At 41.6% G+C, this 24,717-nt stretch overlaps 3 protein-coding genes across 3 annotated transcripts; all 3 read right to left on the bottom strand.

Moving 5' to 3' along the window:
- Positions 1-382: 382 nt before the first annotated feature.
- LOC133927826 (WAT1-related protein At5g64700-like) lies at positions 383-5,894 on the bottom strand. The gene is made up of 6 exons (XM_062374209.1): positions 5,730-5,894; positions 2,551-2,613; positions 1,514-1,630; positions 1,166-1,412; positions 893-1,051; positions 383-783 (listed from the first exon to the last, which is right to left on the bottom strand). Exons 1-6 carry the CDS (start codon positions 5,873-5,875, stop codon positions 496-498), a joined length of 1,020 nt encoding a protein of 339 aa, XP_062230193.1. The 5' UTR covers positions 5,876-5,894; the 3' UTR covers positions 383-495.
- A 7,197-nt stretch (positions 5,895-13,091) lies between these two features.
- LOC133927487 (WAT1-related protein At5g64700-like) lies at positions 13,092-16,033 on the bottom strand. Its single transcript, XM_062373979.1, has 5 exons — positions 15,978-16,033; positions 14,417-14,479; positions 13,729-13,845; positions 13,381-13,627; positions 13,092-13,265 (listed from the first exon to the last, which is right to left on the bottom strand). Exons 1-5 carry the CDS (start codon positions 16,031-16,033, stop codon positions 13,092-13,094), a joined length of 657 nt encoding a protein of 218 aa, XP_062229963.1.
- Positions 16,034-21,745: 5,712 nt separating this feature from the next.
- On the bottom strand, positions 21,746-24,352 carry LOC133926098 (uncharacterized). Its single transcript, XM_062371858.1, has 5 exons — positions 24,123-24,352; positions 23,627-23,834; positions 23,116-23,182; positions 22,167-22,389; positions 21,746-22,085 (listed from the first exon to the last, which is right to left on the bottom strand). Exons 1-5 carry the CDS (start codon positions 24,307-24,309, stop codon positions 21,868-21,870), a joined length of 903 nt encoding a protein of 300 aa, XP_062227842.1. The 5' UTR covers positions 24,310-24,352; the 3' UTR covers positions 21,746-21,867.
- Between the last annotated feature and the right edge of the window lie 365 nt (positions 24,353-24,717).

Raw genomic sequence — 24,717 nt, 5'->3', positions numbered from 1 at the left:
ACTTCCAAGGCGTGGTGCTTTTCTTTTGGTAGAATATTTGGAAGGACGTAACGCCAGGATCCAACACTCAAGCCAGAGCACGATGGAGGTGGTTTGTGCGACTATGGAGCAAATTTATAAACACCTAGTAGCCCACATGCTAACCTGACGGCGGTAGTTTCCCCTATCTTCTTAACTACTTGCTCCTAGTGTTTCTCTGATGCCGTGTGCGTCTTTTTGGCTTTTATAGACTAGTAATGTACACGCTTTTGTACCTTACTTCTTAATCTACTCTCTAGTCTAATAAAATCGGTAGATCTTGCCGTACTCTTCGAAAAAATAACCTCTACATCCAAAACGATATCTACTCTACATAATGTGCACTTCAGTTTAAACCGGGCAATCACGTTACATCCGAAGATGTCCGTCTCTTGGATCCTCATCCAGCGATCGATCCTACAAATATATAGCTAGCTCGCCTGCAACTAATCTCTTGTATCAGATCAGGCTACATTGCTAGGCCATCTCGTCTCCACCCTGTCGTCGCTGCTGCGCCTCCTGCTTCTTCGCCGCTGCGGCGAGCTGCAGCTCCTTGCCTTTGCCCCACAGGAACGCGTACAGCCCCACGATGACGAGCAGCGTCCCCAGCACGCTCCCCAAGTAGATGTTGGTGCCGAGCAGCACAGAGTCCATGATCGTGGTGATGATCAGCGACAGCGAGTTGAACATCGGAGGGTAGATCGGCCCCCGGCGACTTATCACCCACGAGATGAGAACGAAGGTGATGCCCGTGTTGAACACCCCCTGATCGGAACAGCAGATGATCGATTAGAGCCAATTATATATATATATATTGATCACACTACACTAGCCATTATTATTTAGTCGGCAGTGCTTGACATGGGTGGTGTACCGAGTAGACGACTGTCAGAAGCTGCAGGTCCCAGTTGAGCTTCCACTCATCCCTGTCGTGGCTCAGCAAGATGCCAATCACAAAGGATTGTAGGCTTCCCAGCAGGCACGTCAGCATCGTCGCCCAGTACCTTGATGGAAACACCTTCGCAAGCCTAACCTGTTTTGTTTTGTTTTGCATCAATTTGCAGACACAAGTGAGAATCCGGCCAAGACTGAATAATATGTTAATCACAGAGAGAGATTCAAAAACATATCGAAGAATCGGCAGTACCTGCACGATGAACCACAGGGCGTAGCTGAGGCAGCTGCCGCACAAGAAGAGTGTGCCGGCGACCATGCGGTGAACGCCGGTGGCGCTCACCGGTGGCTGGGTATGCGAGTATTTCAGCAGGTGGGCAGGCCACAGGTGCAGCAGCCGGCCTTTAATGAGGCTCACAACCATCGTCCCGCCCACACACAGCAGCGCGCCCAGGAGCTTCATCTTGCCAGGCCACTTTCCCAGCGCTAGCTTCTCTGACCTGAATTGAACAACGTTGTGCGAATGCAGATATGCCGTTAATGGCCACATGTATATAACATTATGTAAAGTTTCGTGCATGATTAGTTCAAATATACCTACCGGAGCACGACAGCGATGACGAAGGTGACAATGGGGATCAGGTTCAGGAAGTTTGCAGAGTACGTGGCGCTGGTGGCCTGCAGCCCGTAGTAGTACAACCCCATTGCCAGGACGACTCTACAATCCAATACAATACAATACAATACAATACATGAGGAAATTTTAATTTCAAAACAGCTAGAGGATATATATAGGGATGTAAGTAGGTGCCCAATGGTTAGTTTTAGGTCAACACTTAGTTCATTTTTTTCTTAATTTAATTGGGCGAGGGTGAATCTTTAGTTCTTTTTTTTTTTTTTGGGTTGATCCAATGACCTAGAAAATACAAAACTTGCATCCCTAAGTACATATGTAGAAATGAAGTAAAAATTGGCATAACAATGTATAGGAAAAGGTAGAGTTTGCACAGGAAGATAACTGACAGTCAAAGTGTTTATGCATGAAACTAATGAGGCACTACTATACATCCTTGTACTGTACTAATTGAAATCTGCAATCAGGTGGTTATGAACTTAATTTTTTACAAAAATTAAAGGTAGCCATAATCTAGAACTGTAGATGGTTTTCAAGTTTAAGCAAACTTCAAAATCTGCATTCAGGTCCCAGTTTTATTTTTGTCTTAGAGGGGAGACAGTTCACAATTTTAAAGTTGAAGGATTTTTTTTAAAAGGAAAACAGCGAGGGAGGCCCTCAGTGTGAATTTTATTAAAGCCAAAGAGGCTAAAAGCCACAAAACAGAAGAATAAACAAGGAAGAAAGAAAAATGTAGCCAAGCTAAGAACAGAGGACTGAGAGTAGAGTTCATTTTGAAGGAATTTCATTGAAGAATGTAGATATTATGATGATAGAGTCCAAATTTTAGTTCAGACTATGACAATTGAACTTCTTTCGGCTCAAATCTGGGTGCCTTTCTTCTTTTTATTGCAAAGATGCCTAGTTACTCACAGGTATTCTTATTTTTATCCACAAATCTAACATTCGCATCAAAAGAAAAAAAGTATGACTACTAAATCCCGAGGCTGATCGCCAGTGCTCACCCGAATGTAGCATTTAGGAGAATCCAGCCCCCCACAACCAAGTTCAGTTTTTTCCACATTTCCCTGCATCATACAAAGATGGCAAGAAATTATGAATTAGATCTTAAAGATGACAGGATATATACTTTGATTAAAAAAAAACTAATGATGCAATATCAGCACCATCTTTCGCATGGAAAAACATTGTGTGGACAACAATTTCCAGGTGTTCTTTAACAGAAGACTAAACTCCACATCATCACTTCTTTCTCATGCTGGCAGACTGCAACTAACTATGTCATCTCTTCTCTTCTAACTTATACAATGTGTACTTTAGAAGTTCCAATTGCAATGATTGATTACATAGATAGAGCAAGAAGACACTGCCTATAGAGAAGGTCTGATATTAATGCAAAAAATAATTCTTTAGTTGTATGGAAAAAGGTGTGCAAACCCAAATCCAAAGGAGGGTTAGGTGTTGTCAATTTCAGAAATTAGAACAATGCTCTTATGCTCAAACATTTGGACAAATTCTATAATCAAAAGGACTTACCCTGAGTTAAACTGATTTGGGGTTCTTACTATAAAAATGGTCAAGTGTCTCATACCTCCAGTGAAAAAGGATACTTCTTGTGGAAAGATGTCTTAATGCTTAATGTTTTGTTCAAGGGAATTGTTGTCTGCTCTTTTGGATGTGGGAAAACAGTTTTGGTCTGGTCTGACATTTGGAACAATCACCTGTTAGAAGAAAAGTTCTCAATACTTTTTTCCATTAAAAAAACAAAAACATCTCAATAGCAGAATTTTTGATGAATAACAGTATAGAAAGGCAGTTTCACACCCCCTTTATCTGCTCAAGCATATGAAGAATATATTAAATTTCAAGAGCTCATTCAAGATTTATAGATTCAGGAGAATGCCAAGGATACTTGGTATTATTTATGGGGATCACAGATGTATTCTTTTAAGAAATGTTACAATCTGCCTTATAAACACATCTCTCCCCACAACCTTTCAAATGGATATGGGATTCTAAATGTTGTAACAAACTTAGAGTTTTCTCTTGGCTACTCTTGATGGACAGACTCAATACAAGGAACAGTTTTAAAAGGAAAAACTTCAAATTGGAAAATGAAAATTACAACTGTGTTCTTTGCAGACTCCAAATTGAAGAAACGGTATTCCATCTCTTTTTTGGTTGTAACTTCAGCATGATGTGTTGTAATTCCATTGGGATTGAATGGGATTTCTCCAAACCTTTCTTTCAAATGATGATCAAAGCAAAAAATGTCTTCGGATCCTCTTTCTTCATGGAAATCTTCATTATTGGAGCTTGGAATATTTGAAAACAACGAAATGCCTTCATCTTTGAGCACAAACATCCGAACTTTACACTTTGGAAGAAGAATTTCAAGGAAGATATCTTGTTTCAAGCTCACAGATTCAAGTACGACATTAGACATGTGGTTCTTGACTGGATTTTGTCTTTTACTTAGAGGATTCTTGCTTGCTTTCCTATTTTCTTCTTTTTGCCCTTCTGGTTTGGGCTTCCTTGCCTTTGTATAGTTTGGTTTTCTCTTCTTTTTCTGTACAATTACCTTTATTTTATTATAATATATTTACCGTAGTGAAAATGAAAATTGGAAAGGAAAACAAAGGCGTGCAAAGGAGCTCAGGTGCTAACTGGGCCAAGGCGATTTCATTTTGCAAATGTCGTTATATTTAGAATTAAATATTTAAATAATATTAGAAGTAGGCCGCTAATATCTATCTTCCTACATCCAACAATCATACTCTGATTGGTTGAGCAGAGGAGAGGTTGATTCACCTTTAATTTTCCTCTTTTGCATTAGCATGCAGGTAGGCACAACATACACAATCAGTAGGTGCTGACAGTGCAGTAACAAGCACTTGTCTGTTTTAGTGCTACTAATATGAGTAATTCTGCATGAGTTACTGTATCCGGATATGGCTTGGCATAAATAAATGGATGGTTGTGAACTTTGTTTAATTAGTTTTTAATATAAGCCGAGGTAATCTCTGATAAAAAAAACGCGACAAGAGGGTTGCTTTATCCGTCTGTGAGCCATGAGACGAGATGAGATGGTGACAGACATTATCCGTCAGTGTTGCTTTATCGTATGGGTTACTTTATCCGTCTGTGAGCCAGATCATGATCAGTTGGATTACCACTGCAATTAGAGGCAGTTCCTGCTTGGTAATCAGTCACGTCTGCTGGTACCGTATTTCGTCATCAGGGAATCAACTACTGTATTACACTCAAAAAGACAAAGACACAGATCAAATCGCTTTGAAAATTTTCCCGTTTGGTCGAATCTGAACGCAGCAGCAGTCAATTGAAGTTTGGACTGGTTGTCCTTTGGCTGTGAGTACAGTTGGTAGTCAACAGCTACTTCCTGTTGCGCCTTGGATTGCGGATGCATACATTGGATCATCCAAACGACCCTTTTATCAATCAATGTTCATCCATGAACACAATCTACTTGGTGTCTGTACTTCAGTAGTAATTCAGAACTTTAACTGAAACTTTCTGCAGTAGTGATACACTCTGACCCCCGATACAAGCACGCCACTACTGTATCTACTATTGATTCTTGTTATTGAGCCGTCAGTGGTACCAGTTGTTGCATGGTTTCTTGCTCAAAGAAAAAAAAAACAGCAGAGAAGAAGAAAGAAAGTACTGACGTGCGTACGCAGGAAGAACAGACGCTGGTAGCTAGAATGGGGGGAAAAAAGGGCATCGGCTCTCTTAGTTCTTGAACGAGAGGCCTAGGAGGAAAAAAAAAGTTCAGGAACCTGAACTTCTCCTTCATCACTAGATAGTAAACTCGTACTAGGTACTACTGCAAGTTCTCTTTTTGAGATAAATAGAATGAATGGCCTGTGCATGATCATCAGAGGATAGAAGAGGCCGTTGGCTTAGATATGCATGCACGCAGAAAACAGATTATGAAGGTTCGGCTATAGATATCAATTTTGGCTTATACATGCATGTACATAAGCATGTGCATTCAGTTGTATTAATCATTCTAGCTAGTGTTAGGTTAATCACGTTCGTAATCACCGATCGCCCATACGAATTAAAATGACATGTCCAGATTAAACAAAACACCAGGAACGCGGAAGAATTTTCTTTCTTTTCTTGGAGGAAAAGGAGCTAGGAAATGTTCAAGTAGTACCTCTCGAAGATGAGCGCGAGGGGCGCGACGGCGGCGGCGGCGATGAGGTTGCGGTAGACGATGAGGACGAAGGGTCGCATGCCGGTGTTGAGGGCCAGCTTGGAGAGGAGCAGCATCGCCACCGTGAACACCTGCACCAGCACCATGCCCAGCGGCAGCGCCGCCGTCTCCAACGCCCCCGCCCCCGCCCCCGCCCCTGCGGGCTTGATCACCACGGCCTCCTCCTGCGACGCCGCATCTTCCTCTCCCTTCCACGATTCGTCCGCCATATTGGCGCCGCGCCGCCGCGAAAGAAGACGAGGCAATGCACGGCAAAGTAAGGTTTGGTCGCGAATCGAGGTGGAGGATGGAGGAGGCCTGGATTTTTTTCAGTGCTCTCTCTCACTCTCACTCACTCTCACTCACTCTCTCTCTCAAGTCTCTCGGAGAGTGTTTGACTAACGACTGCATGGTCAACATGCAGTCATGGTTGTGAGGTCGCTCGCATTGGATTTTGTACATATCCATTCATTGATACTTATTTTGATCATATATACAGGAATCATTCATGTACTCTATCTGGATCATTAAATTTTGGAGTAAAGTAGCTCAAGTAGCCCAGATGAATGGTACTTGTGTTTGTGTGTGTATATACGTATTACTGTAGCAGCGTATGGCATGTTAGCAAGCTGATATCATTCATAATCAGGTTTACAAAATTACTAAGCACAATCAATAATAATGGCAGTCTTATCCTTGTGATCATTATCACATTATGCATGCAAGTGAGGTTTTGAATGAGAAAAACAAATACTTAAGAAATACAATTACTTAGCTTAAACAATTAGGAAAGAGTTTTAGCTCAAACTCTGTACGTGGAAAAAAAATCACTGATAAGAACTAAAGAAAACACTTCTGAAGAAAAAATTTAGGAGAAATTTTCATCAAAAACTTTTGGGACAAAGATTTCACCAAAAACTTTCATGAGAAATTTTTATTGATTTATGATTTTGTGTCTTTTGTATGCATGTCTTCAACATTTCGCAAAACCTAGTACAGGGTTTGATCTCATCACCCACTACAACACGAGACAAGCTTGCTGTACCTCCCTGTCTGTGAGCCATTTTCATACTCACAGACTACATGTAAAGTTAATAAGTTTGACGGCGTGTGGACAGAAGCGAAGCTAGAACCAACGCTATGATAGTGCACGCTAGCCTGTGCTGATAGTTTTTTGCTGCATATAGCTAGATTTGGATGTAGGGCCGGTCCTGAGATTTTGATTATCTAAGGTGAAATTAAAAATTGAGTCCATTACATTAGAACATCAAAAAATTAATAAATATTAATTTTAAAATAAAATTATATGCATTAAAAAAGTTATTTTTGATAAATACTTAAAGTATATAAAAATAACGTTCACCTCAATGACTTTCTAGAGATCATGGCTATTTACATCATCAATATGATCTTTAGGGCTATGATATTTCATATTCTCGTTAGCTTGCTGCTCCATAGCAACTATCGTCAACTCATCTAGATTACATGAAGTGCCCATCTTACCCTTCAAAAATTTGTCAATGGCTTCTTCTGTTATTCTATCAACTCTTCTGCTCCTTTTCTTTTTTTTTTCTTTTTACGCTATCAGATACATACTTTCTAGATGACATAACATAAGAATATGCTAAAAATTGAAAAAAGTAACACATTAGCGGTTGAAAACTAGTGCAAATCTATAAAAGCACTCAATCGACTAAAGTAAATCTTACTACTTATCATGTAGAATTCGCAAATCGCAATAATTTGTATCTTTGATGGCATGCTGCAAATAAGCAAATTGCAATGAGCATGCAACCATAGGACTTGGGGTGGGGAGAACCGGAGCATTAATAAATCATCATGTGTCAGGTGAGACGTTTCTGCGTTAGGGCGTACCTTCATTTATGAAGTTGCTATTGTTGATCGCGTCTCGCTGAAGGCCAAATGAAGAAGGCGACGCTGGGAGGAGGAAAGCAATCCGATTGACCTTTTCCTCTGCGTCTCTGGACTCGAACGCACGATGTGCGAGTGCGACTAAACAAACCAGGCATCCGGGAGAGGCAACAATCAAGTTAGGGGACCTTTGTAGAGAGCGGATGATGGACTGCGGATTACTACTCTGGTGCTCCACTTTTGGATCGGCCCATAAAACATTCACGTGTGACCGAAAACTAGAGTTTTAGACTAAAAACTAAAATGTACTATTATACAATACACATGTACATGTATGATGAGGAGGCCTGAGATTTGGAGGCCAGAGCAACTGCTCCGGTCGCAAGAGGTAAAAACGAGATACTAATAACTAAAAAATCATTAGGACTCTGATACCGATGCACTCGGGTGGGCTCACCTAGCTTCGCCCCTGCGTGTGGGTGTGTCTGGACATGGGTCAAGCGCTTTTTCCTTGTCGTGTATGTATGGTATGGACTTGTTTCAGACACCTGTCCAATCTTCCATTCCATTCCATTCCATATTGGAGTGATCGAGGATTTGTTTATGAGAATTTGAATAAACAGGAAATCCATCCATGCCATATATCACCTGACCTGATTGACATGGTCAGAACTCAGAAATTAAAGACGGCCACAAAATGAGCATCCACATAGGAACTGAGCTTAGCTAGTAGCCATAATTTTTTAAAGCGATATACATTTTTTTGTTGGTTTCTTTTCTCTTTTCTCATCAGAATCCTTGGTGAAGCATGTAGACACTCCCAGCATAACAGGTTCGTCCCAGTGAAGGGACCTCGCGCGTGAGCAGATCAGCAACGTGCTCCACGGTCAGTCCCCACGTACATGTGCTTCTGCCACGAGCGCAGCAACAGGAAAGACAGGCGCTGGAGTTGGCGCCTTCGTATCTTACTTAGAACATCTCTAAAGAATTTCCGTTAGAGACTAAAATCTTTTTACGAAGAAATTTTTGTTTTCTTTAGCACTCTAACGATTTCTCTTCACGGTTCTTGTCACGAAAAGATTCTCAAGATCATTCCTTTCAAAACGGGATTCTCTCTCCTTTCTCTTTACGAATACCTTCGAAAAAAAGTTATTAGAGGTGAGAGAAAATAAAGAGAATGAGAACAGAAAGAAAAATCGGAAAGGAAATAAAATAAAAGAAATATGGTTGGAGATGATAAATTTCTCCCACATATGCTCCTTGGAACTCCATATACCACAGCGACAGCATGCACGGGAACATCTGATTGCCATACGTCGTCTCGTACACCCAACGGTGATGCGTCTCTACACACTACGCTAGAATAGTACACACGAACCAAGAGTAAATCAAACAATGAAGGAACACAGACACTTACCAGCTACAGTTTGCTAAAGGGGATGTCTAAATACAATTAATGTGATTTCTTCCTGGACATTGAGATCAGATACAAATTTGAATCGGTTATAAAAGCTATTGAATCATCCTTGTAAAAAGTATAATTTTCTCTTAATATTGGGTTAATCTATTTTTTATTCTTCAGAAGAATAAAATGCAGGTGTTGTCATGAATCCATGTTCCATAATCAGCTTAAAACATCTTTTTTCTTATTCATACACAAATTCGTCCATAGTGGCAAATGTATGACCTTTCATATAATGGATGATGATATATATCCATTCAACGTCCTGATATTGCATTTGCTAGTTTGATATGGACCTACCGTAGAAGTTGCTAAAAAAATCTCTATAATTGAAAATAACTAGAGTTTATGTCAATAAAGAGTAGAATAATAAAATATGAATCATGATCATTAAGGACAAACCCTTTAAACTTGGTAAAGTTTGTAAAAAATGCTTTGTTACATGTATTTACAGTAACAGTGGGTAGTAAATTATACTTGGTGACATCTAATACCCTTAATATGTTTCAGAAAAAAAGATATATAATACTTGAAACACATATAATAGAATGGCAGATGCTCCTGGGCCGAGCAGCAAACAAGAGACCATGTTTCATCTTTCATTTTCTTTCTCTCTCTTTTTTATATTGCTATGTATATGTATTTGTATTATGTGTATTTACGACAAAATATTGTCATACACAGGGCTTGGCATGGGACCAGGATCAGGTGCAGTCCTAACTACTAATGCAACTTAAGCAGTAGGTACATCTGAGCCCTTCAAGGTGCAAGCAATGTCTAGGATGAGATCACATCTCTTCCCTCCTTTAGTCTTTACTTTTGCTACCAGCAGCTACTTTTGGAGGGAAAAGCCAAAGAAAAGAGTATACTTTGGCGCCATTTTCTTCCTAGGCGAGACTGCAACACCAGAAACCCATTCTATGGCAATTCATGAGCTCTTTCTCCCTCCCAACTAAAGCATAGAAAAGGCATACCATAATTGACCATATGCAATTATTATTGGAGTTCAATGCAATGACTGTAATGACGGTGGAGGAAAATCTGGGCAGGTAACTCTCTGCAAAACTCTTTCTTGGATTTCTCGTTTGACATTTGTTTGTCGTAGCATTTTCTTTGTTGTTGCCATTCTTGAATTTTAGGTATCATCTATCTTATAGCAAGATGGGTACAACTCCTTATTGGATGTCTCAAATTGACATGACATTTAGCAGTTTCGAGAAAGCTTAGGAATTTTGAGTCACATATGGTGGTTGAGTGGGTCTTGATGTCCGAAAGTGTTACACAAACATGGGTGATCCTGATGGATTAGCAACTTCTAGCAAATTTATTTGTTCAAATCAGGGTTCTCGAGCAAAAGATAAGAAATTTTGTGTTGCCAAGTGTAATCGAGCTCGTAAAGTTCATATGGGCATTACATTGGATAGAGAAAATATGACTTATAAGGTACACGGCTTATTTGTTGAGCACAACCACATGCTTCAAACTCCACAAACAAGCCATCTGATGTCATCACAAAGGAACATTTCCAAACATCAAGCTGTTGAAATTGAGGTAGCTGACGATTTTGGTATTGGACCTAAAGCCACACATGAGTTTCTTAGTCGACATGTTGGTAGGTCAGCTAACCTTGGGTACACCCATCGTGATCATAAGAATTATTTGTGAACTAAGCGCCAAAGGGATATGTTGTATGGTGAGGCTGGTAGTTTCTAAAATATTTCTAGGATCAAGTTGCGGAGAATCCCTCGTTTCAGTATGCAATACAAATGGATTTTGAAGAACAAATAGCAAATATATTTTGGCCTGATCTAAAGATGATTGTTGATTGTACTCACTTTGGTGATGTGGTCACATTTGACACCACATTTGGAACCAACAAAGAATATGGACCATTTGGTATGTTTGTGGGTTTCAATCAGTTTAGAGAGATCGTGATTTTTGGTGCTGCATTGATGTACGATGAGACATTTGAGTCATTCAAGTGGTTGTTCAATACATTTTTGCCAACACATAATCAAGAGCAACCTCAAACAATTTTCACATCTCAAGATATTACAATGGGGAAAGCAGTGTGATGTCTTTACAAGTGCATGTCATGGTTTATGTACTTGGCATATATCACAAAATGCAGTAAAGCACTTGAGTTCTCTGAAGGAAAAAGATTCAAGTATCCTATCATATTTCAGTTCTTGCATGTATGAGTATGAGCAAAAGGTAGAATTTGAAGAAAAATTTGATGCCATGAAAAGAAAAGTCAATAAAGTGACTTGGTTGGATAGCATCTTCATGTTGAAAGAGAACTGTGATGAGTGCAACATGTTGAACACTTTTACAATAGGGATGTGAAGTACTCAATTAAGTGAGAGCTTAAATAATGCATTGAAAGGCCATTTGAAATCAGATCTTGACATCATTAGATTCCTCAAACGTGTGGAGCATGTTGTTGAAGATAAGAGAGAGAATGCGTTACAAGCTGAATTTGAATCCCAAAAAAGGAGGCAATGATTATGATTTTACAAGCTGAATTTGAATCCCAAAAAAGGAGGCAATGATTATGATGATGACCCCTATGTTGATACAAGCAGGTAAGCTTTACACACCTGTATTATTTGAAGTCTTCCAAGGTGAATATGAAAAATCCATGGCGGTCTACACAAAAGATTCAGATGGAATGGATGAATTTGTCATTGCAATTGGAGCTCTTGAAGAGATATTTACACTTGAAGAAGAGTGCAAGGTTAATGCCAATGCTGCTGATCAGTTAGTCTCGTGTAGTTGTCGACTTTTTGAGAGAATTGGTCTGTTGTGTAGACATGCCCTGAAAGCTCTCGATTTGATCAATATTAAGGTATTGCTTGAAAGATACATTTTGAAGCGATGGACTCAATGTGCAAGGTCAGGAATTATCCAAGACATGTATGAGAGGTATATAGTTGAAAATCCTAAGGTAGATGATGCACTTCGGTACATATATCTCTACCAAAAATTCCTTCCATTGGCTTCACGACATGCTGATTTTGAAGAATCCTACATGCTAGTGGAAGAAGCACTTCATAGAATTAGTAAGCAGGTAGAAGAAAAAATCAGAGAAACTCCAAATGTTGATGCTGAAAAGTCTAATGCCAGAGCATCATTCAATTTACTTGGGCAATTTGCACATGTGGTTAGTCTAAAGAAAAAACAAAGCCGAAAAGGTGGATAAAAAACGAAAGAAAAGTTGGGTTGACAAATTTCAAAAAGCAAAGAAGAACAAATTAAGCAAACCTGTGCAACAAGAAAAAAGGGGAGTAAGATGACTGAGTCACAAGCATATGACATAAACATGGGTGCTGCTGCAGAAGGATATCAAGAATATGAATCACTTAGTAGCTATACCAAGCTTCTTATGGTATGCTGACACATTTGTTGAATTTTTTTTTTTAACCAAGGTGTTGAAGTTTAATTTGACTATGTTGTTATCTTCTTTATAACCTCTCTGTTTTTTTAAGTTTAAATGTTGTTCAATATGTCAGTAATCCTCACTCCTTTGAAGGGTTAGATGGGTAGCACCTTTAGCAAAACTTCGATGCAAGTATAGGTGAATTTTTCAGCTATAATTCCATTCAATAGAGAAATTCTTAGCTTCAAATGATTCTGTTTGCAGAATCATGGATGGAAGGTCCCATAAAGTCAACTTTTGGGTAATGCAAAGCTTTTGTACATGAGATTATTAATAGAATACATCAATGACTCTCAGTTTAGAATATACTCTTTTGTGTTACTTAGTATAAGCTCTTTGTGTCACGGTGAATGTAAAATGTTTGCAGAATACTAATTATTGATCAAATGAAGAGATGTGGGTATTTTTATTTTGTTAGTATATGCTCTCATGCAGTAGCTTTACTCAACAAGTAGCTTAAAGTAAGTAGAGGTGCACTCGGTTTGATCTGGTCCATTGTCTCCTTGCTGGAGGGTTGGATCAGGACCTACTTCTTAAATTACAGTAGCAATTAGAACTGCATCTGATCCTGGTCCCTTGGCAGAAGCTGCAGGTCCCACTTGAGCTTCCAATCAGCCCTGTCGTGATTCAGCAAGATGCCAATCACAAAGGATTGCAGGCTTCCCAGCAAGCACGTCAGCGTCGTCGCCCAGTACCTTGATGGAAACACCTTCACAAGCCTAGCCTGTTTTGTTTTGCATCAATTTGCAGTCACAAGTGAGAATCCAGCCAAGACTGAATAATATGTTAATCACAGAGAGAGATTCCAAAACGTACTGAAGAATCGATATCGGCAGTACCTGCACGATGAACCACAAGGCGTAGCTCAGGCAGCTGCCGCACAAGAAGAGTGTGCCGGCGACCATGCCGTGAACGCCGGTGCAGCTCACCGGTGGCTGGTCGTGTGAGTATTTGAGCAGGTGGGTAGGCCACAGGTGCAGCAGCCGGCCTTTGAACAAGCTCACCACCATCATCCCGCCCACGCACAACAGCGCGCCCAGGAGCTTCATCTTGCCAGGCCACATTCCCAGCGCCAGATTCTCCGCCCTGAATTGAACAACATTGTGTGAATGCAGATATATCGTTAATGGCTACATGTATATAACATTATGTAAAGTTTCATGCATGATTAGTTCAAATATACCTACCGGAGCACGATGGCGATGACGAAGGTGACAATGGGGATCAGGTTCAGGAAGTTCACAGAGTACGCGGCGCTGGTGGCCTGCAGCCTGTAGTAGTACAACCCCATTGCCAGGACGACTCTACAATACATGAGGAAATTTTACTTTTGAAACAGATAGAGGGTATGTATAAATGAAGTAAAAAATTAGCATAACAATGTATAGGAAACGGTAGAGTTTGCACAGTAAGGTAACTGACAGTCAAAGTGATTATGCATGAAACTAAGGAGGCACTAAATCCTTGTACTGTACTAATTGAAATCTGCAATCAGGTGGTTATGAACTTAATTTTTTAAGAAGAAAAAGGTAGCCATAATCTAGAAGTGGAGATGGTTTTCAGATTTAAGAAAACTTCAAAATCTGCATTCAGTTCCCAGTTTAATTTTTGGTCGTAAGAGGGGAAACAGTTCACATTTTGACAGTCGAAGGAATTTCATTGAAGAATGTACATTCTATGATAATAGAGTCCAAATTTTAGTTCAGACTATGACGATTGAACTTCTTTCAGCTCAAATCTGGGTGCCTTTCTTCTTTTTAGTGCAAAGATGCCTAGTTACTCACAGGTATTCTTATTTTTATCCACAAATCTAACATTCGCTTCAAAAGAAAAAAGTATGACGACTAAATCCCGAGGCTGATCGCCAGTGCTCACCCGAATGTAGCATTTAGGAAAATCCAGCCCCACACAACCAAGTTCAGTTTTTTCCACATTTCCCTGCATCATACAAAGATGGCAAGAAATTATGAATCAGAACTTAAAGATGACAGGATATATACTTTGATTAAAAAAAACCAATGATGTAATATCAGCACCATGTTTCGCATGGAATAACATTGTGTGGACAACAATTTCCAGGTGTTCTTTAACATGTTACTAGTATCATGAAGAATTACAGGAACAAAAGAAAACATGAGTAACAAAGAAAAGCACTGAAAACAAAGGTATATATCAATCTACCATCATTGTTGTCAACAATTTTCAGGTGTTCTTTAACATGCTACTAGTATCATGAAGAATTACAGGAACAAAGGAAAATATGAGTAACAAAGAAAAGCACTGAAAATAAAGGTATATCAATCTAGCATCATTGTTGTCAACAATTTCCAGGTGTTCTTTAACATGCTACTAGTATCATGAAGAATTACAGGAACAAAAGAAAACATGAGTAATAAAGAAAAGCACTGAAAATAAAGGTATATACAGTTCTGCCATCATTGTCGTCCAATTTGGGATTTCTTTTCCCTTTATATTTCAAAGTTGCGAGATATTAAAAAGCATTATTCAAAAAATCGGTGATCGGTAGCTGCTCAGCCAGCCAGGGAGTATGGATTAATCGGTTAATTAGGGATTAACTGAATTAATCGGTTGGTATAAAGTTCTTATGTAAACATGTATAATATGCTAAAAACTAACTAGGACAGCAAGGTGTTACCTTGATGGTCTGATATTATAGTTTTGATAATAAATGTTTGATTGGAAGGTGATAAATCTGCAAAATAAATAACAATCCACTCGTTGCTCTGCCGATCACCGATTAATCGGCTGATCCGCCGATTTTTTTCATCAATGTTAAAAAGGCAGATTTGGAAGAAAAATGAAAATGAAAATTGGAAAGGAAAAAAAAAAGGAAGCAAAGGATCTCAGCTGTTAACTGTGCCACTACAAGGTCCAGTCGGGCCGAGCGGCACGACTAGCCCGCTTTCCCCAGTTGCCGGAAGAGACGGCGGCACAAGGTGGCTTAGCTGCGTCACGCCAAGAATGCTGTTTGGAGCGTGCGCGCCACGTGGGGAAGTCACGGCCCACTTCCTGTCGTCTGTTTTGGAGTGGGGCACACGGCCTGTGGGCTTTCGGGGGTGGGCCACGCGCTAGCGCGCGTGTGTGGGGCCGGTTGGGCCGTATTGGTCCAGGCCGATTTTAAGTTTTTTTGGCTGAAATTTTGTTGAGAAAGTTTGGGTTGAAAAATTTTGTTGAGAAGTTTGTGCTGAAAAATTTGTCGATATTTTTTCTCAGTAATTTTTTTCAAAACTTTTTCTTGGTAAATTTACCTCAATAATGTTTTGTCGAAACTTTTTCTCATTCTCAAAATTTTTTCTCGATAACTTTTCCTCAAAAACCTTTTCTCGATAACTTTTCCTCAACTTTCTCGGTAACTTTTCTCGATAACTCTTCTCTCACAACTTGTTTGAAAAAGTTTTTTTAGAAAACTTTCTACCTGGGATCCTCGATTCTGTCATGTTCGAGGTGCAATGCCCAGAGCGCGGTTGCCATTTGGAATGCCCGTGTGCGAGGAGGTTGGGTCACTCACATCGAAGACGATCCTACCTGGGTTTGGCCCAATTGCGGAATTGATTCCGTTGGACCCAGTGTAGGGAACACATCGATAATTCGAAACTCCAACCAAGCCAGCACACAATAACCAACCGATCGTCTACGTCCGTTGTTCCCAAAGTGCAGCTGCCACCACTAGGCTTCGATTGGCTCAATCTACTCGACGGTATATTACTGTAGCACTACGGGAAGGCTAAGGTCAATCCTGTATATGCAGCCCTCTTGAATTTTCTGAAAAGAAATTATATATGACAGTTAATATAGAACAACTTTATATTATTAGATGGAATCAGAACATGCATTGGGGAAATTTTCGACGCAAATTAGTAAATGTGTGCAAACGTGCAAATAATAAATGTCACATCCGAAGGTTGCGACTGATCCCACCATCCCACCAATAGAGAAATTATTTTGCAATATTTCATAGCCGTATAATTTTTTTTTTCAAATCAACCCTCCACTAGTGGGACAGTGAGATCAATCCTAGCCTTTGAATGTGGATCGGATAGACGACATTTAATGTTTGTACATTTGCATCTATTTGCTAGTTTGTATCAAAGATTTTTGGGTACTCAGTCTCGATCATGCATGCATGCGTGTAGGTCTTCATTTGGTTGCTCATCCGACGTGTATGTACGTACGTTTGCGTGATGAACATGCAAAGGTCTTTTTTTTAGGAAGGCAGAATGCTATTAATTAAACCGATCGCTACAAAGAATGGCCTGAAGCAAATCCGGATCCTCATTGCACCATATCGTTTCATGGTTCTCCAGGAAAGTATGTTGGTCTTGCAGAAACAATTAGGGGATTTCAACTAATCTTTTCTGGAGAATTAGATGGTCTATCCGAACAGGCTTTTTATTTGGTGGGGAACATTGATGAAGTTAGCACGAAAGCTATAAACTTAGAAGAGGAGAGCAAATTGAAGAAATGAAATTAAATCTTTATGTACTGACTCCTAAACGAATTATTTGGGATTGTGAATGATCGGCTAGTTTGGCCATCACATGAGCTAACTCATTACACCTTCTACGAACATGGATGAAAGAGAAAGAACAAGTCCTAGAAACACTATATTTAATATCTTGAACAACAGCTGCAACATGAGATCGATCCCTCGCTGACAATTGAATTTTCTTAACAAGAGATAAACAATCCGAAGCTATTATCACTCGCGTTAAAGGCCCCCTCATTGGCAAAGATCACAACATAACGAAGTGCAGTAGCTTCTACCATCTCAAGATCATCAATTCTGTCCACTTTCTTGCAGCAAGCCATCTAAAGTATTGCTAATTGCTTCGCAGGCTGCAACGACTTTCGATTTTGATTTTGAAAGATCATACGTGGCAGCTACTACAATGCTAAGATTAGTGCCGCCATAAAATGAAGCTACGGTGCCACAGGTAATGATTTATCTCAGGACATCTTTCCCCGAATGATCCATTTATAATAACTATTTTTAAAAAGGGCCAAAAAATAAAAATTCCACTCTTCTCTGTATCCTTTTGAGTACCTGTATTTGTACACGTCGGTGTATATTTCCCTTGCAGAGTAATAAAGATACATATTTCAAAAAAAAATTACTGCTGTCTTCTCGCTCTAGTGATATGCGACTTTGTTCCTTCCTGGCTTGACGGGACCGAATCCTAATGCTCCAGACCAAGGAACTTGGTGCAGGCAAGTTTATGTGTTACACTCATTTTCTTAACAGCAGACGCGTGCACCGAGTGATTGAACGTACTTTGAATTGTAAGTTCACTTGGACTTGTATAACTTGGTTCATATTCTGGACTTTAGATACACTGCACCCAAAAAGTTATATTCATATAGAATAGCTGAGAACCCCTTGTAAATAAAGGCAAACCTAACGTACAGCTATTATTCTAAAAGAGATCTGAATTTATATAAAATATAGTTATTATTTTAAGAGAGATCTGAATTTATATAAAACCTTAATGTACGCTGTGTGATTCGTCTACAAAGAACACCCCTACTGCATCTACAAGTTTGTAAAATCAGCTGTTTACATATCATTGACAAACAGTCTTTCTACTGCTTGGATTTTGCCTAGTTAACTCGCTCCAATGTTGTGAAATTTGTGCGGCACGAGACATACTGCTTGCTACATTTGCATGAGAGAGGACTCAGTAGGGAAGAACAGGGGTACTTAACATGGTCCACGCATGAACAAATAACCATTACATTACATTGTTTAGCTAACACAACACAAGGTAATACGTATCAAAGTGAAGTAATAACATACACGGTGAGCCGTCGTGGTGGCTTACCTCTGTCTACGGTCCGCAAGAAGACCATGAGAAAACGTTATTTTTGGAAGAGCTACAGGCCATCCGGGACGTTTGCACCGGTCCTTGGCTTGTTGTGGGGGACTTCAACATTATCTTGGAGGCTTCTGACAAGAATAATTCGCGTGTCAACCGCCGTAACATGCTGCAATTTCGGCAGGCTGTAGATGATTTGGAATTAAAGGATCTGCATCTTAATGGTCGTGCATGTACTTGGAGCAACGATCGGGCCAACCCGACCCTTATCAAGCTTGACCGTGCATTGGCCAACCTAGATTGGGAGGAGCTCTTTCCCTTCTCCTTTCTTCAGGGGCTATCTTCAGAGATCTCAGACCATTGCCCCCTTCTGCTCCAATGCAATGCTCCGATCAAGACCAAGCCTAGGTTCCACTGCGAAGCATTTTGGCTCAAGTTTGACGACTTTAGCGAAGCCGTGGAACGGGGTTGGCGTTGCCCAGATGATGTCTTGGACCCTTTTCGGCGTCTTGACTGTCTTTTCCGTAACACGGCCCGTGAACTCCAGAGCTGGGCGGCGAAAAAAGTGGGGAACGTCAAGTTGCAGCTCTTGCTGGCCAAAGAGATCATTCTGAGGCTTGATCGTGCCCAGGAGGTCCGATTACTGTCGGTTGCTGAATCTGATCTCAGGAAGCATTTGAAGTGCCTCTACCTTGGCCTCTCTTCACTGGAGCGGACCATAGCACGGCAACGCTCAAGGATTTCACAGCTAAGGGAAGGGGATGCAAATACTCGGTTCTTTCATACGCACGCCTCCTACCGGAGAAGGAAGAACCACATTACCAGCCTACGCGTTGAGGATCGGTTGGTTTTCAGTCACGAAGAAAAATCCAATGCCCTTCACAACTACTTCGAGCATCTGCTGGGCGTTGAGGTGGCCAGGTCCTCCTCTATCAATCTGCCGGCGTTGGGAATTTCCCCGAAGGACCTCTCCTGCCTTGAGATGCCCTTCTCCGAGGAGGAGGTTTGGAGGGTGATCCGGGAGCTGCCTCCGGACAAGGCCCCAGGACCGGACGGCTTCATCGGGGCTTTCTACCAATCGGCATGGTCAGTGATTAAGTTTGATGTTCTCAGGGCGTTGGATGCTTTCTACGCGCAGAATGGGCGCCAATTTCATTGTTTGAATGGTGCTCTTCTTTCTCTTCTGCCTAAAAGGCCGGATGCCGCTGCACCTAACGATTATCGTCCAATTAGCTTGCTTCACAGCTTCCCTAAATTGGTCTCCAAGTTGTTGGCAAAACGGCTGGCCCACCAACTTGACGACATCATCCTATTTAACCAAAGTGCTTTCATCACGGGGAGATCCATTCAGGACAACTTCAAGTACATCCAAAGATCTGCTAAGCTGTTAATGAAGCGGAAAATTCCAAAGTTCCTGCTGAAATTGGACATCTCTAAAGCTTTTGATACAGTTTCCTAGCCTCTGGTATTGGAGGTGTTGCAAGCATGGGGCTTTGGGCGGCGATGGAGAAATTGGATTGCAATTTTGTTATCTTCTTCGTCAACCCGTGTTTTGCTCAACGGTCAGCCAGGGCTGCCCATCTGCCATCGACGGGGCCTTCGCCAAGGGGATCCATTATCACCCATGCTCTTCATTCTAGTCATGGACGTTCTGAATCGTCTCTTCATCAAAGCGAGCGCCGACGGCCTTCTCCAACCGATTGGCCACCCAGCTGTTAAACATCAGTGCAGCATGTATGCAGATGACGTGATTCTATTTGTTGCGCCTACGTGCTTTGAAGCCAATGTCATCACTCGTGTATTGGAGATCTTCGGGGCGGCCTCGGGTTTGAGGACAAATCTAAGCAAGTGCTCAATCACTCCTATATTTGCATGCGAAGATGCAGTCGAGGATATACAAGCCATCTTCCAATGCCAAGTTACCCATTTTCCAATCAAGTATCTTGGTCTTCCTCTTTCGACCAGGAAACTGCCCAAATCTCAGCTTCGACCGCTCGTGGATCGCCTTGCTGTGAAGCTTCCGTCTTGGAAAGGGCCAATGCTGGAAAAAAGTGGCCGCCTTATTTTGGTGAAGTCTGTCCTCTCCTCCATCCCCACTTATACTCTTATGGCCAACAAGCTGCCAGCTTGGTTGATCTCGGAAATCGACGCAATTCGACGCAGGTTTCTTTGGTCGGGGTCTGATGCGTCTGTCCGAGGCATGTGTTCCGTGGCGTGGGGCACTATCTGTAGGCCGTTGAAATACAGCGGCCTTGGCGTGCCGAACCTTAAGCTTGCCGGATATGCGCTGCGCTTTCGATGGCTGTGGCTGCAAAGAGTGGATCGCGATCGGGCTTGGTCTGCCCTGAACCTTCAAACAGAACCTGAGGTGCAGGCCTTGTTTGATGCATCTGTGTTCGTACGTGTAGGCAATGGCGAGCGGACACTTTTCTGGAAAGATGCTTGGCTCGACCGGAAATCGATCCAAGCAGTGGCGCCTACTCTCTGGGCTATGGTCAACTGGCGGACAGTTCACTCTCGGACGATGGCGCAGGCCCTACAAGATCGGCATTGGATTGATGACATCAACGGGGCCCTCTCTGTGCAGGTTCTCGTCGAGTACCTCCAGCTTTGGTCTCGTCTCTCGGACATTCACCTGGAGGAGAACGCGGTCGATGAGTTCGTTTGCCGCTGGTCGCCTGACGGTGTCTATTCGGCGTGCTCAGCGTATGACATTCTCCATTGCGGAGCAGTGGGTTTTCAGGGCGCGGAGCGGATTTGGAGAACTTGGGCTCCACTGAAAATCAAGATCTTCATCTGGCTTGCGTCGAGATGACGCATTTGGACGACAGATAGGCGTCTTAGGCATGGCCTGGACGCGCGCCCAAAGTGTTGGCTTTGCGACCAAGAGAGCGAAACGGCTGATCATATCTTGGTCACCTGCTCTTTTTCTAAATCCGTCTGGTGGGAGACATTTACCTGGGCTCGTCGCAATTGCTCCTTCATCGCTGATGTTTCCCTTCAAGATTGGTGGGCACACATTGTTGCGCTGCAAGCTCCTGCCTTGCGAAAAGGAACTAGTTCTCTCTTCATGTTGGTCGCCTGGCATCTCTGGAAGGAGCGGAATGCAAGGCTCTTTGAGCATCGATCCACGACGGTGTCGGATCTCTTACGTCGAATCGTGGAGGACGCAAAGCTTTGGTACTCGGCGGGTGCTCGCCATTTAGGTTGTTTGTTTCAAGAGTAGTCGGCTTAGGTTGGCGGCATTTTCTTGCTGCCGAGCGGGGGGTTTTCTTTTCCGCGCGTCGTGTCTGTATCCAAATTGTCCTTTATTATCCTACTTAATACAATGATACGCAGCTCTCCTATGTATTCGCGAAAAAAAAATAACATACACAAATACCCATCAAGGTCAGAAATTAAAAATAATATCCCAAGATCTATGAATGAATATTTTTTCGATATCTGCTATAATATATCACCTGACCTGGCCTGTATTGACATGGTCAGAAATTAAAGGTCCAATTCCTCTGGACAGTTGGGGGAGGCTGGACCCGGGGGGCAAGTGAATGGCATCCCAACCCATGGAAGGCGCAGGCACGGCTTGAGTTGTTGTTCCATCCGGTCCTTGTCGTTCCCACAAACAAACTTCCGGGAACCCAGGGGGTGCAAAATGTCCAAGTTGCCGCGACAGAATGCGCAGCTCCTCCTGTACCGGGCAAGCGGCTCTTCTGCATGCATATGCGTGTTAGCAGCATTAATCAATCAAAACTAATGATCGAACCAGTTAACAAGATAGAAACATTACATACCGATGATGGTGCATACTTCAACGATGGGAATTGGGACTGGAAATTGCAGGTCCGAGCAGACGGAGCTGCTGGTGGATGGCTTCTTGTAGTGCACCTCAGCAAAGAAGCGCTTCATCTTATTGCTGCTGCGGCTGCGAGCCCAGAAATTGACGTGGTACCACACCTTGCCCCTGAAACGCACGCTCTCTTCCATCAGAGGCTTCACAGCATCGAACTCGCCACCCTGCATGCAGATATATATATATATATATAGGACACCTATTCTATACTCCTAGGAGTATGTACTCCCACATGCAATATACCATCTAAACAAACATTTTATACTCTTTTATCATTTTTAGTATACTCTAATACTAATTCTAAGATACTCCAATATGAGTTGTATGAAAAAAAAATTCAATGTTAGCCTTTCATTTTTGCTATATACTCTTTTTTATACATAAAAGAAGTATATACGCAAATTATGATAAAAATCATGGAATTTCATAAAAAATTTCGTGGGATTTGTATTGTAGTATCTTATAATTACTAATGAAGTATATTTAAAGTGATAAAGAAGTATAACACACGTGTAAAAGTGGTATATGAGAGGTGGGAGTACATACACCCAGGAGTACATACTAGTTTTCCTATATATATAATAGGACACCTATTCTATACTCCTAGGAGTATGTACTCCCACATGCAATATACCATCTAAACAAACATTTTATACTCTTTTAAAAGTGGTATATGAGAGGTGGGAGTACATACACCCAGGAGTACATACTAGTTTTCCTATATATATATATATATATATATATATATATATATATATATATATATATATATATATATATATATATATGCCACATCATGCAGCACGCAGCAGGAATTAATTGCGATGAAATTGATCAGGACCAACTAAATTTAATTACTACTCGAATGAAATGAAATGAACTGCACGTACTGGGTGTTTGTCATTGTAGTGACGGAGAGCGTGGCGGACGTAGGGGATGATGGTGGTGTCACGGTCTCTGAATCAAATCAAATGCAATTGGAGTAATTCATTTGACATGTTAGTTGTTCAACATACGTAGGTACATAGATAAACAGAATCACTCTGCCCTCCCTGTTATATATTGAGTGTGAACACGTCTTGTCATTAAGCCACATCATCAACAAAATTGGAGCTGATGGGTAATCTCACACACACCTTTCCATAATGCAATTCTCTAGCCACAATAAAAGTAGTTTTTTTTAACTGCACGCTTGGGGATGTCGTGACGGTGTGCAAGAATCATAAGAGCAATTGGCTGTGACTCACTTGGTCACATGAGCATGTTATTATGTATACAACATTTAACTGTCTCGATCCCTTCCAATTGATGGTAAGCGTTTCCAATTGTCGAAACCTCTACAGCAGGAGCAGGAGGAGCAGGGATCTAAGCCTGTTGGGGAGGGAGGGAGAGGGGACGTACACTTCTGAGTACTCCGAAGGTAATGGAGGATGCTTCCATCGCTTGCGGATGCGCAAGCGGCTCTGCAATCGTACCTGCTCCTCACAGGACAGCTCCGGCAGCAGGTCCTCCAACGAGGGCGCCGTAAACGGCCCCCATCCACATTTAATCGCCCAAGCCTTGGCTGATTCCATCATTGATTTGGCAATACACCCCCACTGAAGGAGATCTGTAGAAGGAATATGTCATTAATTTTTTGCTTCAAAACAGCAGGGCAATAAACAATTCACTGCAGTATTATCACTAAAACCAACCATTGCACAAGAGATTAGGGACGGTTTATTGCAATTAGCACTGAAATCGCAGCAATGATGACTTAAGGCAATCATCGCAAAGAAAGGGAGCTTCTCCTCTCAATACCCTCTAACTGGAAACAACCCCGGTCCATCACTTGTCTTGTCCAAAACCGTGCAAATCTGATGTGAGGCAGGTACAAGATAAGAGGAAGAGAAGTTACGGCGGCTTGGGGGCGTCGGGGCGGTGGGATTCCGGCGGCAAGAGGCGCGGCCGGAGGAGGGCGGAGGCGGGTGGAGCCTGAGGCGGAGCCGAACCCTAGCGCGTGCGCAGGCGGAACGAGGCGTCGCGTCCGTCGGGAGGGGAAACAAATCAAATGGGAGGCCGGGCGTTGGATGCGGGAGGGACATTCTTCCACCATTCTCTCCTCTCCCTCTCTCTCGACCGACCCTCCTTTGCATGGGCTTTAAAATAATTCTACGAGATCCTTACAAGATTTTAATATATACCATTATTTCTTATTTAACGGTTAGTACGTTTAATGAGGATGAATGTTTAATTAAAAGAAATAAGAGAGACATATAATATATATAATAGAGAGTCTTCCTATAAGATCAGATCTCATAGAATATTCAATATTTCTACCACAAAAGAGCATGCACGATGTGTCTTAAGCAAAAAAAAAAGTGAGGCTGATCTGCCAATGGAAAATCGTATATAGTAGTTGGATAGTTGTATCCAGTCTAAGTCATCTAAGGACAATACAACTTTGCATTTTCTTATGCATGTACGACATATCTCGGTCGTACATATCTTAC

This window comes from Phragmites australis, chromosome 8, assembly GCF_958298935.1.
Source record: "Phragmites australis chromosome 8, lpPhrAust1.1, whole genome shotgun sequence".
NCBI classification, from domain to species: domain Eukaryota; kingdom Viridiplantae; phylum Streptophyta; class Magnoliopsida; order Poales; family Poaceae; genus Phragmites; species Phragmites australis.
Note: the sequence above shows the minus strand (reverse complement) of the source record. Positions and strands in the feature narration are given on the sequence as shown.